The sequence below is a fragment of the Pelobates fuscus genome, chromosome 4 (assembly GCF_036172605.1).
Source record: "Pelobates fuscus isolate aPelFus1 chromosome 4, aPelFus1.pri, whole genome shotgun sequence".
Taxonomy (NCBI): Eukaryota; Metazoa; Chordata; class Amphibia; order Anura; family Pelobatidae; genus Pelobates; species Pelobates fuscus.
The window spans coordinates 146,856,686-146,869,948 of NC_086320.1; the positions used below are offsets into that span (position 1 = coordinate 146,856,686).

At 40.1% G+C, this 13,263-nt stretch overlaps 1 protein-coding gene across 1 annotated transcript; it reads left to right on the forward strand.

Annotated features, from left to right (window-relative positions):
* The first annotated feature begins 235 nt into the window (after nucleotides 1–235).
* Nucleotides 236–12,112, forward strand: LOC134607905 (biogenesis of lysosome-related organelles complex 1 subunit 4-like). The gene is made up of 5 exons (XM_063450490.1): nucleotides 236–538; nucleotides 8,605–8,676; nucleotides 9,503–9,604; nucleotides 10,663–10,803; nucleotides 11,383–12,112. The coding sequence occupies exons 1-5, from the start codon at nucleotides 281–283 to the stop codon at nucleotides 11,470–11,472; spliced, it is 663 nt and encodes a 220-aa protein (XP_063306560.1). The 5' UTR covers nucleotides 236–280; the 3' UTR covers nucleotides 11,473–12,112.
* The last annotated feature ends 1,151 nt before the right edge of the window (nucleotides 12,113–13,263 follow it).

Genomic DNA, 13,263 nt, shown 5'->3' on the forward strand with positions numbered 1-13,263 from the left:
TCAGTGTGCAGGCTGTGGGGGGGTTAGTGATATGAATACAATAATCAGTGTGCAGGCTGTGGGGGGTTAGTGATATGAATACAATAATCAGTGTGCAGGCTGTGGGGTGGGTTAGTGCTGTGTTACACTGTGACCCTAGTAATGGCTATTTTCCTCTCATCCTATACGGCTATCCGTTTCCAGAATGGACATTCCCGGCCGCCGTACTCAGTACATCATCCCTCCCCCTGTATTACGTTATGAACCCGGAAGCGCTTTGCTTTCGGTCTGTGGTGTCGGAATGGAGCTGGAGGAAGGCTCGGGGCAGTGGGGGCCGTTAGACGGAGATACCGGCACGGCCAGCAGGGGGAGCCCCGGAGACAGCGGCCATGTATCGCAGAGTCACAGCGTCTGCAGCGGCGCCTCGGCCGGGCTCCTGACAGAAGATGAGGAGGAGCCGGGGAGGCAATGCACTCCTCCCGCCCTACTGGACCACCTCCTGCCGGCTGCGGCTTCCAGCTACACCGGCTACGTGCTCCAGGGAGAGCAAACGGCCGAGGTGAGGACCTAGTGGGCGGGGCTTCTCTTGTCACGTGCGGCAGGGAATGGAGTCCGGGATTAGGCTGTGGGCGGGGCGATATGAATGATGTGTCTGACCGAGTTACCATGGAAACAGCGTTCAGCCTGCACAGGGAGCTCCATAGTGTTAGTGTGTCTGTGTAGCAGAGCTCCATATTGTTAGTGTGTCTGTGTAGCAGAGCTCCATATTGTTAGTGTGTCTGTGTGTCTGTGTAGCAGAGCTCCATATTGTTGGATGTCTGAGTGTTTAACAGAGCTCCACAGCAATAATCATCATTGTAATGTCTTTTAACTACAATAAATGTGTTTAAAATCAGTCTGTGTGAATAAGATACTGTTTTAGTTCTAAATTACATTTTAGTCCCATTAATTGTTATTAATAAATCACCTAAAATTTCTCAGAACAGCCTGCCCCTGGCCACACCCCCTAAAATTGAAGCCTTCTTGTTTGTCTTTTTGAAATGGTGAGAGGTATGCAACACTATCACTTATTGCATTTTGCTAAAAAAAAAAAAAAAAAAAGTGGTTATTTCTCTGCTCATATGCAGGACTGCGGTAAATATATGTTCTTCCCACATCCCAGTCGTAACCCCATAAATGGACATTATAGTCACCAAAACAACTTTAGCTTAATGAAACCGTTTTGATATGTAGGTCATGCCCCTGCAGTCTTAATTGTGAAATATCTGTCATTTAGGAGATAAATTGCTTTATGCAGCCCTAGTCACACCTCCCTGCATCTGACTTACACAGCCTTCCTAAACACTTCCTGTAAAGAGTCATCTAATGTTTACACTTTATTGCAAATTCTGTTTAATTTAGTATTCCTAATCTGTTGCTCTGTTAATAGCTTGCTAGACCCTGCAAGAGCATCCTGTGTGTAATTAAAGTTCAATTTACAGGGGGGCGGAGCTTAGCGCCTGAGCCGAACAGACGTATCTCATCAGAGCTTCGGGCACTAACCCCAAACCCGGCACTCAGCATACTATGGAAGGGGTAAGCTACAGACACATGCCTTTCTTGTACCCGAAATCGGGCAAGAAGACTCGCCGCAAATCCGGGGCCTACCTAGGGTATTCAACCACACGGGCTGCCACGAGAGACCTTGAGGCAGAGTTAGCAAAGCTATATAGCCCCCCCCCCCCCCCCCCCCCCAGCTGCATGCTAACCCTCCATGGGACGCAGATCCCAGAAACCTCTGTTTGGCCCCAGCAAAGACTCCCAAGACAAGGAACTCAAGAGGTACAAAGGTTAAAAGACCAAATGCAAAGCTTACAACACTCACATACTTCCCTGACACAGAGGGTAGATATCACTGAAGACCTCAATTGACGTGCCAATATCAAATTCCGAGGTGTCCCAGATTCAATAAACCGGGCAGAACTGCCACACTACTTAAGGCGACTGACAGAATCACTCCTGCCTTACTTGCAGGCTAAAAAAAACTCCAGTTCGACGGCTGCTACAGAATCAATAAATCCAGACCGGTCCCATCCGATGCCACCCACGACATAATTGTGCGCTGCCATTCCATGTCGGACAGGAACCGCTTCCTGGCAGCAGTGAGGGCAAAGTTCCCTTGAACTTGTAGGCTTCCAAATTGACATTTTTTTTCAGGATCCAACCAGAAATCCCCTACAATGGCGGAAGTCCCTAGGTGCAGTTACATGTCGACTAAGAGAACCCAAAGTGGAATATTGATGGATTCTAACGAGAGCCCCTATGGCTACAACAGCGGATGGCAGAATACTAAGACTCACCTCCATAACTGATGCCGCAGCGTTTCTTCAAACACTGGGACTAAGGGGCGGAGCCTAAACACAGAGCCGACCAGACGTGCTGTGAATCATCTCCTACAATAAACGACGAAATCGGGGGTATAAACCCCGAAAATAGACACAATCTGGAGCCTGAGTGCACTCAGCGAGTCAGGGTAACCATGGGGCATCGAATGCACCAACAAACGAGTCTCACACTGCCCGGGAACCCGACCAACGCATATGGGGCCCACCTGCGACTGAGCCAGGGAGAGACGACCGCTCTCCTGAATGGTAAAGCCAGATCTCAACCCCTTCATGCACTCACCTCCATTCCCCCCCCTCCGCCCCCCCCCGGACTGGTGGGGGTCATCCCGGTCCACACTCGACTCCAAAAGCACCCAGCCGAGAAGACAACATAAGCATGACCTGGGCATGCTAAACTGCAGGCCCTCAAAGAGAACAGCTAAAATGGCGGCCGGCAACGCGACCCACATGGTGAACATGACACCGTCACCAACACCATGGAATGCACCCCTACAGCGACCAGAGGCGATACTGTTCCACTTCTGGGCGGCAACAAGCAGCCCGACCCATGACACCTTCACCACCGATGAAGGGTGAGCGGAACCGTGAATGTCGGGGAGTGGAGGGAATACCCTTGGGCACAAAGTCGCCTCACCTACCCATCCACGCACAACCTAGCCCACCCGGGCTGCAGGTCATAGGGCGAAGAACACACAAGCATCGTCCACACTGGCGGAGGAAGAAGCAACGCAAGCGACAGACAAAGACCAGCTCCTCCGTCCCTCCCACAAGTAGAGTAAACCCGGACCCCAGCGGCAACCGAGTTTGTGGCAAGAAGATGAAGGCCTGCACACCAGCCTGTGGCTGGGGGGACACCCTCACTGACACTCGTACTGCAGCGGGACACAGAAACCCAGCACCGGATACGCATCGCCTATACAAAGAAGGCATCAGGTGAAGGAGAACCTGATGGGGGCCCTGTATACTCGACGAAACGGGACACTGTCACACTGCTAGCCCTGCATGCCTTAACATGCCCTAACAGCGAGACCGCGGGCCCTACCAAGCGGTTGGACACACTTGTGGACAATAAGCTTAATACCATGCATGCCTTATACCCTGCATCGCAGGTAACATGTAACATGAGCTTGGACAGAGTAGCGACACTGACAAATGCCTGCCGCCATGCCTAGTACACAATCGAAGGCACGCGCTCACATACACCTAAGTCAAACCCGAGGAGCTTATATGTAAATCTGTGACCGTATTACTTGTTTAAAAAGTAAGCATTATACTGTACAGACAGGGAATCGTCACATATTGGAATATCATTGATGCTTCTATGTTTAACCCCTTAACACCGCAGCCAAATGTACAAGTTGTGAACGAAACAAAACGTAAACAAAACCTGGCATTTGCGCTATATGTCTGTCCAACCGTAATTCACCTCTTTCATATTAAATGCACCCCCCCTTATTATATATCATTTTATTCAGGGGAAACAGGGCTTTCATTTAATATCAAATATTTAGCTATGAAACATAATTTAATATGAAAAAAATGGGAGAAAATAAGATTTTTTTTGATTTTTTTCGTTCTTCATGACATTTTAACTGTCAATGTCATGTTTGCTTTTACTGCAATAAAATACACATATTTGTATTCAGCAAAGTCTCACGTGTAAAACAGTACCCCCTATGTACAGGTTTTATGGTGTTTTGGGAAGTTACAGGGTCAAATATAGCGTGTTACATTTGAAATTGAAATTCGCCAGATTGGTTACGTTGCCTTTGAGACTGTATAGTAGCCCAGGAAATAAATTTACACCCATAATGGCATACCATTTGCAATAGTAGACCTCCCAAGGTATTGCAAATAAGCGATGTCCAGTCTTTTTTAGTAGCCATTTGGTCACAAACACTGGCCAAAGTTAGCGTTTGTATTTGTTTGTGTGTGAAAAATGCAAAAAACGCCAATTTTGGCCAGTGTTTGTGACTAAGTGGCTACTAAAAAAGACTGGACATACCCCATTTGCAATACCTTTGGTTGTCTACTATTGCAAATGGTATGCCATCATAGGGGTAATTTTCATTCTTGGGCTACCATAGGGTCATAAAGGCAACGTAAGCAATCTGGCGAATTTTAATGTGAAAAAAATTAAACACAAGCCTTATATTTGACGCTGTAATTTTTGAAAACACCATAAAACCTGTACATGAGGGGTACTGTTGTACTCAGGAGACTTCGCTGAACACAAATATTTGTGTTTCAAAACAGTAAAAAGTATTGCAGCAATAATATCGTCCCTGTAAGTGCTGTTTGTGCGTGAAAAATGCAAAAAACGTCACTTTTACTGGCGATATCATGGTTGTAATACATTTTACTGTTTTGAAACACTAATATTTGTGTTCAGCGAAGTCTCCCGAGTAAAACAGTACCCCCCATGTACAGGTTTTATGGTGTCTTGGAAAGTTATAGGGTTAAATATAGTGCTAGCAAATTAAATTCCCTATACTTTCGGCATGGGTGGTCAGGCAGGTCCCGCTAATTGTAATTAATTAGGATACCTAATTATGTAAAATTATTACATAAATATATGTGTAGAATTAATATATGTATATATATACATATGTGTATATATACGTATATATATATATAATTTTTTTTGAATATTTTTATTTATATATAGGTATATATATATAGTGATATATACGTATATATTTATGTATATAGATATATATATTATTTCGTTATAAGTGTATTTTGATATAAATATATATATTAATATCAGAATACAGTTAGAACGAAATAAAACACATCTTTATATTTTTTAATATTTTATTTTTAATTATTTTTTTTATTTAATTTTTTTACGTATTTACATATTAATTTTTTTTATATTATTTATAAATATATATATAACAATAATTATATATATATTTAATCCGTATCAGTCTACGTGTAATTTGATATTAATATATATATATAATTATATATATATTAATATTAAAATACACCTAGACGGTGTATGTGTGTATATGTGTATATATATATACTTAGATCATATATATATAATATATATATATGATCTAAGTATATAATTTATTTATTTTTACACTGTTTTAAAACATTTTTATTTTATTTTCAGCCAGCAGGGGGACCAACTGTCATTACAGTTGGTCCCCCTGCTGGCAATGCAGCAGGCAGCTATACCGGCCATGTGATTGTGAGGTCCTCGCAAGGACCTCACTCTCACATGGCCGGGAGGGCTCCTGGAGGGCGGACGTGCCGCGGGGGGCTCCCTGGGAGTCCCCCGAACCGCGATCGCCGGCGTGGGACCGCCAGCGACCGGGTAAGTTACTAAAAACCGGAGGGCGTACTATTACGTCCGGCGGCGTTTAGAGCCGCTTTTAAAAGGACGTAATAGTACGCCCTCCGGTCTTAAGGGGTTAAAACCTAATCTTATAAGCAACAGTCCACCTGTATGATACTACCGGAAGGGATAGCGCTAGACACTAATATAAGACATGTTATATTCAGATTAGCCCATGCAAGGGTCATACCTGCCTACAACCTGTGAATATCTTCGACGCTGCTTTTGTTATATTTTGTTCAGTTATTTTTGGTACGACTTCAGCCTGACTCACACTTTATTTACTTAATGCGTGTCTACGATATTGCATAGCCTATTGGTACTCCTTTAATAGCCTATTTAGACAGGCATTGCTCCTGGTTATAATCTGTTTTTGCTAAACGACAAGACAAAAAAAAAAAAAATTAGGCATCACTATTCCGGAAATGTAATCCCTCAAAGTTAACGATTTACTAACCTTCTATTGTAAACCATTTATACGTTTCCCTCTTTTTATTGTGTACCCCATCTTTTATGCTTCAATAAAAGAAAGATTGACAAAAATAAAGGTAAAAAAAAAACAAAAAATAACACTGGGACTAAGCCCACATGAGCCCAATACCTCCTCCACCACCAAGTCCTGGGATCCAGCCCGAACGTCCTTCACGCCTGGAGGGAGATAAGCCGGGCGCAGCTACATGACCACACTGTTTTTGTTTACTTTATTTCTGTTCAGCATTACTACCGTTGATTTAATTTAATCTTTTTCCTTATGCCTCAACACTCAGTAGAGTACCATTAGGCCTACCTAAGCCTAATCTAATGCCCCCATATGGCCCATAGCAAGCACGATAGTGCCCAAACTCACGAGACAGTTCCATTGTGATTTGATTAGGCTTCCACTTCTGATGATGTCAGCAGACAGCTTGTTTTTCTGAGTCTAACAGCATGCATTACAGCTTCAGTCTTGAATACAGTAAGCTTTTTACTATATTTATGGAGGCAGGGGGGGCTAGATGGTGGTTTTAACACTATAGCGTCAGGAATACATGTTTGTGTTCCTGACCCTATAGTGATCCTTTAACCCCTTAAGGACACATGACATGTGTGACATGTCATGATTCCCTTTTATTCCAGAAGTTTGGTCCTTAAGGGGTTAAGGTTATACTTCTATGTTCAATCTCAACTAACATTGTGAATCCTTTATGTTTGTAAACTTGCCTCCATGAAACAAAGATTGACAACAAAAAAAAGGTTCAATTTACAGAGCAGGAGGTAACAATTTTTAACCCCTTAAGGACTGTGCTGTTTTGGACATATTGTACCTGTTTTAACACTTCTGTGGTGTTTGTATTTAGCTGTAATTTTCCTCTCTCTTATTACTGTTCCCATACAAATTTATATATTGTCTTTTTTTCAGGACAACAAGGGCTTTCTTTAAATACCATTATTTGTATCATGTCATATAATTTACTTTAAAATAATAAATAAAATATGGGGAAATTTGAAAAAAAAACACGTTTTCTGACTTTTACTTGAAAAATCTTTTACTAAAAAAGCTAATGAAAAAAACGGTTAAATAGATAGAAAATTTTGTCCCGCGTTTAAAAACACCCAGTGTGTATAAATACAAGTAGGACATTACATGAATAGGCATATAGAATTTAAATATTTATATATTTGAAGTCTACTCGTATATTTATGAAATTATGTATATGGACATATGTATATTTTGTATTTTTATATATACATTTCATTTTAAGTGTGTATGTGTGTATATATATATATATATATATATATATATATCTCAAAATACAGTGAGAATAACTTACACATGTGTGTGTGGGTAATTTAACCCCTTAAATATATATATATTTTTAATAAGGTCCAAACTTCTGGAATAAAAGGTGTGCTTAAGGGGTTAATTAAGTGTATTTTTTTATATAAATATATTAATATAAAAACACAGTATGATAAGGTGTGATGTGTGTGTGTGTGTGTGTATATATATATATATATATATATATTATAAAAAAAATTTATTTAACAGATGCAGGGAGACTGCCTGTCAGTTTAGGCAGTCCCCCTGCAGGCAGATGCCTTGACGCCTATTGCGGCCATGTGACTGCTCTGTTAGAGCGATCACATGGCCAGCAGGGGCCTAATTTGCAGAGGGGGGACTGTCTGGGCTATCAGGCAGTCCCCCCAGACTGGGAGCAGTGCGGATCGCTGGTGGGGGAACGGCTGCGATCAAGTAAGTAATAATTAAGGTTATGACGGTTCAGGACCGTCATCAATCCTCATGGGGATGTTTCTGATGACCATCCTGAACCATCATCGGTCCTCAAGGGGTTAAAGTAAGTTACATCTGATTGAAAATGAAACCATTTTGATTTCATGCAGCCTGTGTCAGTCACAGCCAGGGAAGGCGTAGCTAGGGCTGCATAAGCGGAAATAAAAGTGATTTAACTCCTAAATGGCAGATAATTGAGCAGTAAAACATCACAGGTTTGATTCATATACAAAAGCTGCTTCATTAAGCTAAAGTTATTTTGGTGGCTATACTGGCCCTTTAAGGCAACGTCAGCTGAAGTTGAAGCATAGCTAGATTAGAGAATTTTGTCAGTTCAGTTAATTTTGCGTTAAATTTGAAATTTGCTCTGAATTCTCACTTTGATAAATAACACTGTCAATGTCACAACTTAACAATATTAACTAATGATTTTTGTATGGTATGAAACTCACTGCTCAACTCCACATTAATGTGAGAAATTTGGATTTTCATTCACAATTGCATTGCATTTATTATTATTTTTTAACAGTGGATTGAAGTTCTTTTCTATTCTTGATTAATTTTAAGCAATAATTACTGACTTTGTTGCATTTATGTATTATATTCAATTTCTTTAGATTGAAACTTTGGAAAAATGTTTGGAAGACCTGCTAATCCGAGTCGACGAGTTTGTTGGGATGTTGGATATGGTAAATATATATTTTTTTAATTATAAAGAAGTTAAACCATATTCTTAAAGGAACACTGTATTTTTTTCGGAAAACAAAGCTGAATTCCTAACACTATATTGTCCCTCTCGTGCACCCATTAGGTTTTTAAAACGCAGAATGTCCTCATGCAAAGTCAAACTCTATGAAACTGTAGTAAGCCCCTACAATGGCTTTCTGGTAGACACTCACTAGAGGTCTTACCAATGCAATGTAAACATTGCTGTTTCACTAGAAATGCAATGTTTTGCATTGCAGGGTTAAGGGAACAGGGACAGTGTACCCGGACCACTTCAATGAGATTAAGTGGTCTGGGTGCCTATAGTGTCCCTTAAGAGATTCCTAATAATAAATTACATAAAGGGAAGACTGTGGGAACCATAACCAATGGCTATGGTTCCTGGAGGCCATGGGTGCCAGATCCCACATCACTACTAAACGGTAAGCTCACCGTTTTTTTTTTAGATATTCTCAGTCCTTTGTACAATATTTATCTTTTGGTATTTTCTCTTGTTCACCCTCAATTGACCAGATAGCTCTGGTACTTGCAGAATGTATTATTCAAGTGGTTGACATGTTTATTGTTTTTGCAATTTACATGAATACATTTATGCAAAAAAACAACAACACAAGACATAGTTATAAAATGCTATAATATGATGTATAAGCATTTAACTTGACGGAACCACTTTACGTTTTGTATGTGATGTTTTGGTCCAGGATATTTACTTATTTTAATATAAATTTGAAGTATGAATTTGTAATGTTGTTTTAAGTTTATTTTTTTTTTTTATTTTTTTTTTTACAGATTAGAAATGACACATCTCAAGTGATGAATGAAAAAGTGCCTCAAATTTATGCCAAAGCCACAGAAATGAGAGCATTGTATCATAAAATCGATATGCTTGAGGTATGTAAATCAGCACTTGTTTATTAATCTTGACTACATTTTAAACTTCTTTAATTGTTAATTTGATTTTTGAATGTATAGTTGACAGCTTCACACCAATACTTCGTTAACCAGTCCTCAAGACTCACCGATGTTCTGCAATTTATGGACTTCTCATTTTTATGCCATTGGAAATATCAATAAAAACTTTGATGGTTCGTAGGTCCTTGGAGACTGTGAGAAAAACAGCTGTACAGCAAGATTGAGAAGCAGGGACTTTTTGATATGCTAACTTGACATTAAACTATTTGTCTTAAGATATATAAATATGTTTTTATTTTATTAGTATTATTATTTAGTTTGATAACATGTTATCCTGCTTGCAGTATTTAAAATAAAGTGCTGGAACTCAATTGAGGGTGTTTAATATATACTTGAGGGATAATTTCACGCGCTCGCTCTTGCGCGCTCTCTCTCTCTCTCTCTCTCTCTCTCTCTCTCTCTCTCTCTCTCTCTCTCTCTCTCTCTCTCTCTCTCTCTCTCTCTCTCTCTCTCTCTCTCTCTCTCTCTCTCTCTCTCTCTCTCTCTCTCTCTCTCTCTCTCTCTCTCTCTCTCTCTCTCATAAAGAAAGATACTCTGAGTGCATTTATTGAAAAACTAACTAATCGAAAAGAAAACAACTCTAATTTTTGGACCAATAGCCTTTTTTAAGTACTTCTTCATAACTATGCTCATTTTTCGGGACATTTACATTGTCTTCTTTTCTGTATCTGTAGGGAAATATTTGCATAATCCTTCAGCATCCTTAATATATGTTTCAATACATTTCCCTTCACATTGGCAAAATCACAGTAAACCCTTGCTGACCCCTCTAGTGGTCTGACAACTTAATTCTGGTCTCTTAATACCCTAAACAGTATTACTAACACAGCAAAGAGAGATCTGTCCCCAGGACTAGATCATTCATGTTCCTCTTGGCCAAGGGTTCATTTACCTGAATGGGTTTTTACCATGAACTGAAAACATGCTCAAGGTTTTTGCATTGAAAAAAATAATTTGTCCAATTTACTTATAAACAGGCCTTTGTCAGAAAGGTGGGAGGTAACGTTGCTGTGATGGAAGATCAGGTTACTCATGCAGAAACACAGCTTGGAACATTTCCTAATCCATTCAAGAAAATATTCAAGAACATCAGCACGTCTCCTCTATTTTCCCCAACTGTAAGTGCCTGTGCCAAGCACAAGTGCAATTTCAGCATTGTTTTCTAGCTGTCTGTAGAAGTGCCGCTTACAAGCTTATACAATTTTTTTTGTGGTATTTTATGACAATACTGAATACTTGCTTCATCCTGTGCAGACAGAGAGGGGAGTAGCTATGGCAAGAACCGGGTTGCGTTTCTTTTTTTTTTTCAGGATAAGTTAGAAAAGATGGAACTAAACATCATTTCCCCATGCCACTAGATGGCAAATTAATGCATGCATAGGTCTAAAACATTGGGCTTTATTTAGTAAATTACAGAATTCTAGTAAACTGAAAGCCAAATTAGAAAACTCAGACTACAATAGCCAATCTCTGATTATATCTGGAGTTGGAGAATGCTTTCCAAAACTACAGTTTGTATCTATATTGTCAGTATGATATTCATTTCCCCACAATTTCATGTTTAGTGAATACATTCGGTTACTAGAAGTCCTGAGTGTGCAGTATAACATTCCATATTGTTGTTGAATGTCAAATTCTGTTTCCATAAAATATTTTAATGTTTTAAGGCAAACATTTTGTTCTTCCTTTCCAACAAGAAACCATCATCCTCTCCAAGAGCACAACAAGCGAGATATGAGTCACCACCAGTATTCAAGACTGAGGACCACTTCCCATGCAGCAGCTGACCATACTGTTCTAATGTTCTGTAAACCGATCTATAGTCTACAAAATGAACACCACCTGGATCCCAAAATTTGAAATTTGCACTTTAATATTGCGGGATATCCTTGTTTAGACACTACTGAGGTATAAGTCTTCCTGCAGGCCTTATGGAAGAATGCCTGCCATATATGCAAATATTTACTATACAGTGTTTGGTTTTGAATGGCAATAATGTTTCCTACATCTGACAGGTTTTTTTTGCAGATGATGTGAGGCAGATTGATATGGTTCTATTGCATTGTTTATATTAAATGCAAAATTATATCATTTTGATAATGAGTAGTTCCACGTTTTTTGCTCTGTGTATTTACCTGAGATAATTGTAACTGCGTTTTTCTAAAATTATTCTTTATGTTTACAAGAAGTCAATAAAGCATATTGTACTATTAAACCATGACTGTGACACCGTGATGAAAGGTGACAGAACCTACTCTCTGCCACTATTCTGGTCACTCTCTCTGACTAATGCAGTGATGATCCACATCAGTGCTGGTAGGTTGTCTCTTTCTGAGAGCCATTGATTTGATTATGTGAACAGTGATATAACGGTCATAATAATATTACTCCACCACAGTTGTGGGTGTTAATAAAAATATAATTGGACATGTTGCATATCAAACAAATTCAGTTGGAATGTAGAAGGAAAATAAACATAATTTCTGATCTCTATTAGTGACTGACTGATACATTATAGCAAAGAAGACTTTCTGTGCAAAGCGCATGCATGATGTGATTATGAAAGCCCTGAGAAAAATATTCTATTGTGGCAGTTACTGTGCAATTTGCCAAGTAGTTAAAACAACTGTGTGGTTGTGTCAGATTACCTTGCTGCTGGATCCTAAGTAGTACAGAGCTAGCCATTGCATGCAGCTGGCCAAAGTGTTTTTTTATGGACCTCTGCATAGAGATGGATAATTTACCATACTGTAAATCAAAGCCACTTACAAAGAGGCAAAAATAACTTAGTGGCCACAAAATGTATCCTCCCTCCTATGTGTCGTGTATTTAGTCTGATTCACACCATATGGCTTTATACATGAGTGTGTAAAAAGCTAACTAACACATACAAGCTCACTATAGACAAGCTGCCTGACACAGGTGCAATCTCCGTACACATAGTTTGCTGCAGAAATCTCACTGCCAACACAGGTTACTGCACACAATCTCACTGAAACACAGGATCACAACACCAAACTCACTACCGAAATCTCACTGACACACACAAACTCACTGACCTACAAGTTCAGCACACATAGCTGACTACAGAAAGCTCACTGACACACACGATCACTACACACAAGAAGCTCACTACACAAACTCATGGTCCCTCACCCCTTGCAGTGGAGAGCTGGAAGTTGACCCATGTGTGTTTCCAAGGCTTTTCATGTCAGCTTGGCCCTTGGTTGGGACTTAGGCGGAGCTTAGGTACAAATCAAATGGGAACTCCAGGGAGTTGATACAATGGTTTACAGCCACAGACGGGAGGGCCTGAGAGAGGAGCAAGTGTGGGCATCAGCTTTTCTGATTATAAATAACACAGGTGTTGTATACTATCCAGAACAGCACTGACAATTAAAAAAATGTAACTGCACAAATTAACTACATATATTTAGGCTGGTGGCTCAGGGGCTATTGCACTCATAGTGTGCTGGGGACAGACATAGAAAGCTTCTACCCTTGTAGGCCTGGAAACACACTTGCATGGGGAAGCCTAGATTCCCCTGCCTCCCTATTGTCCTTGATGGACTTGTTTT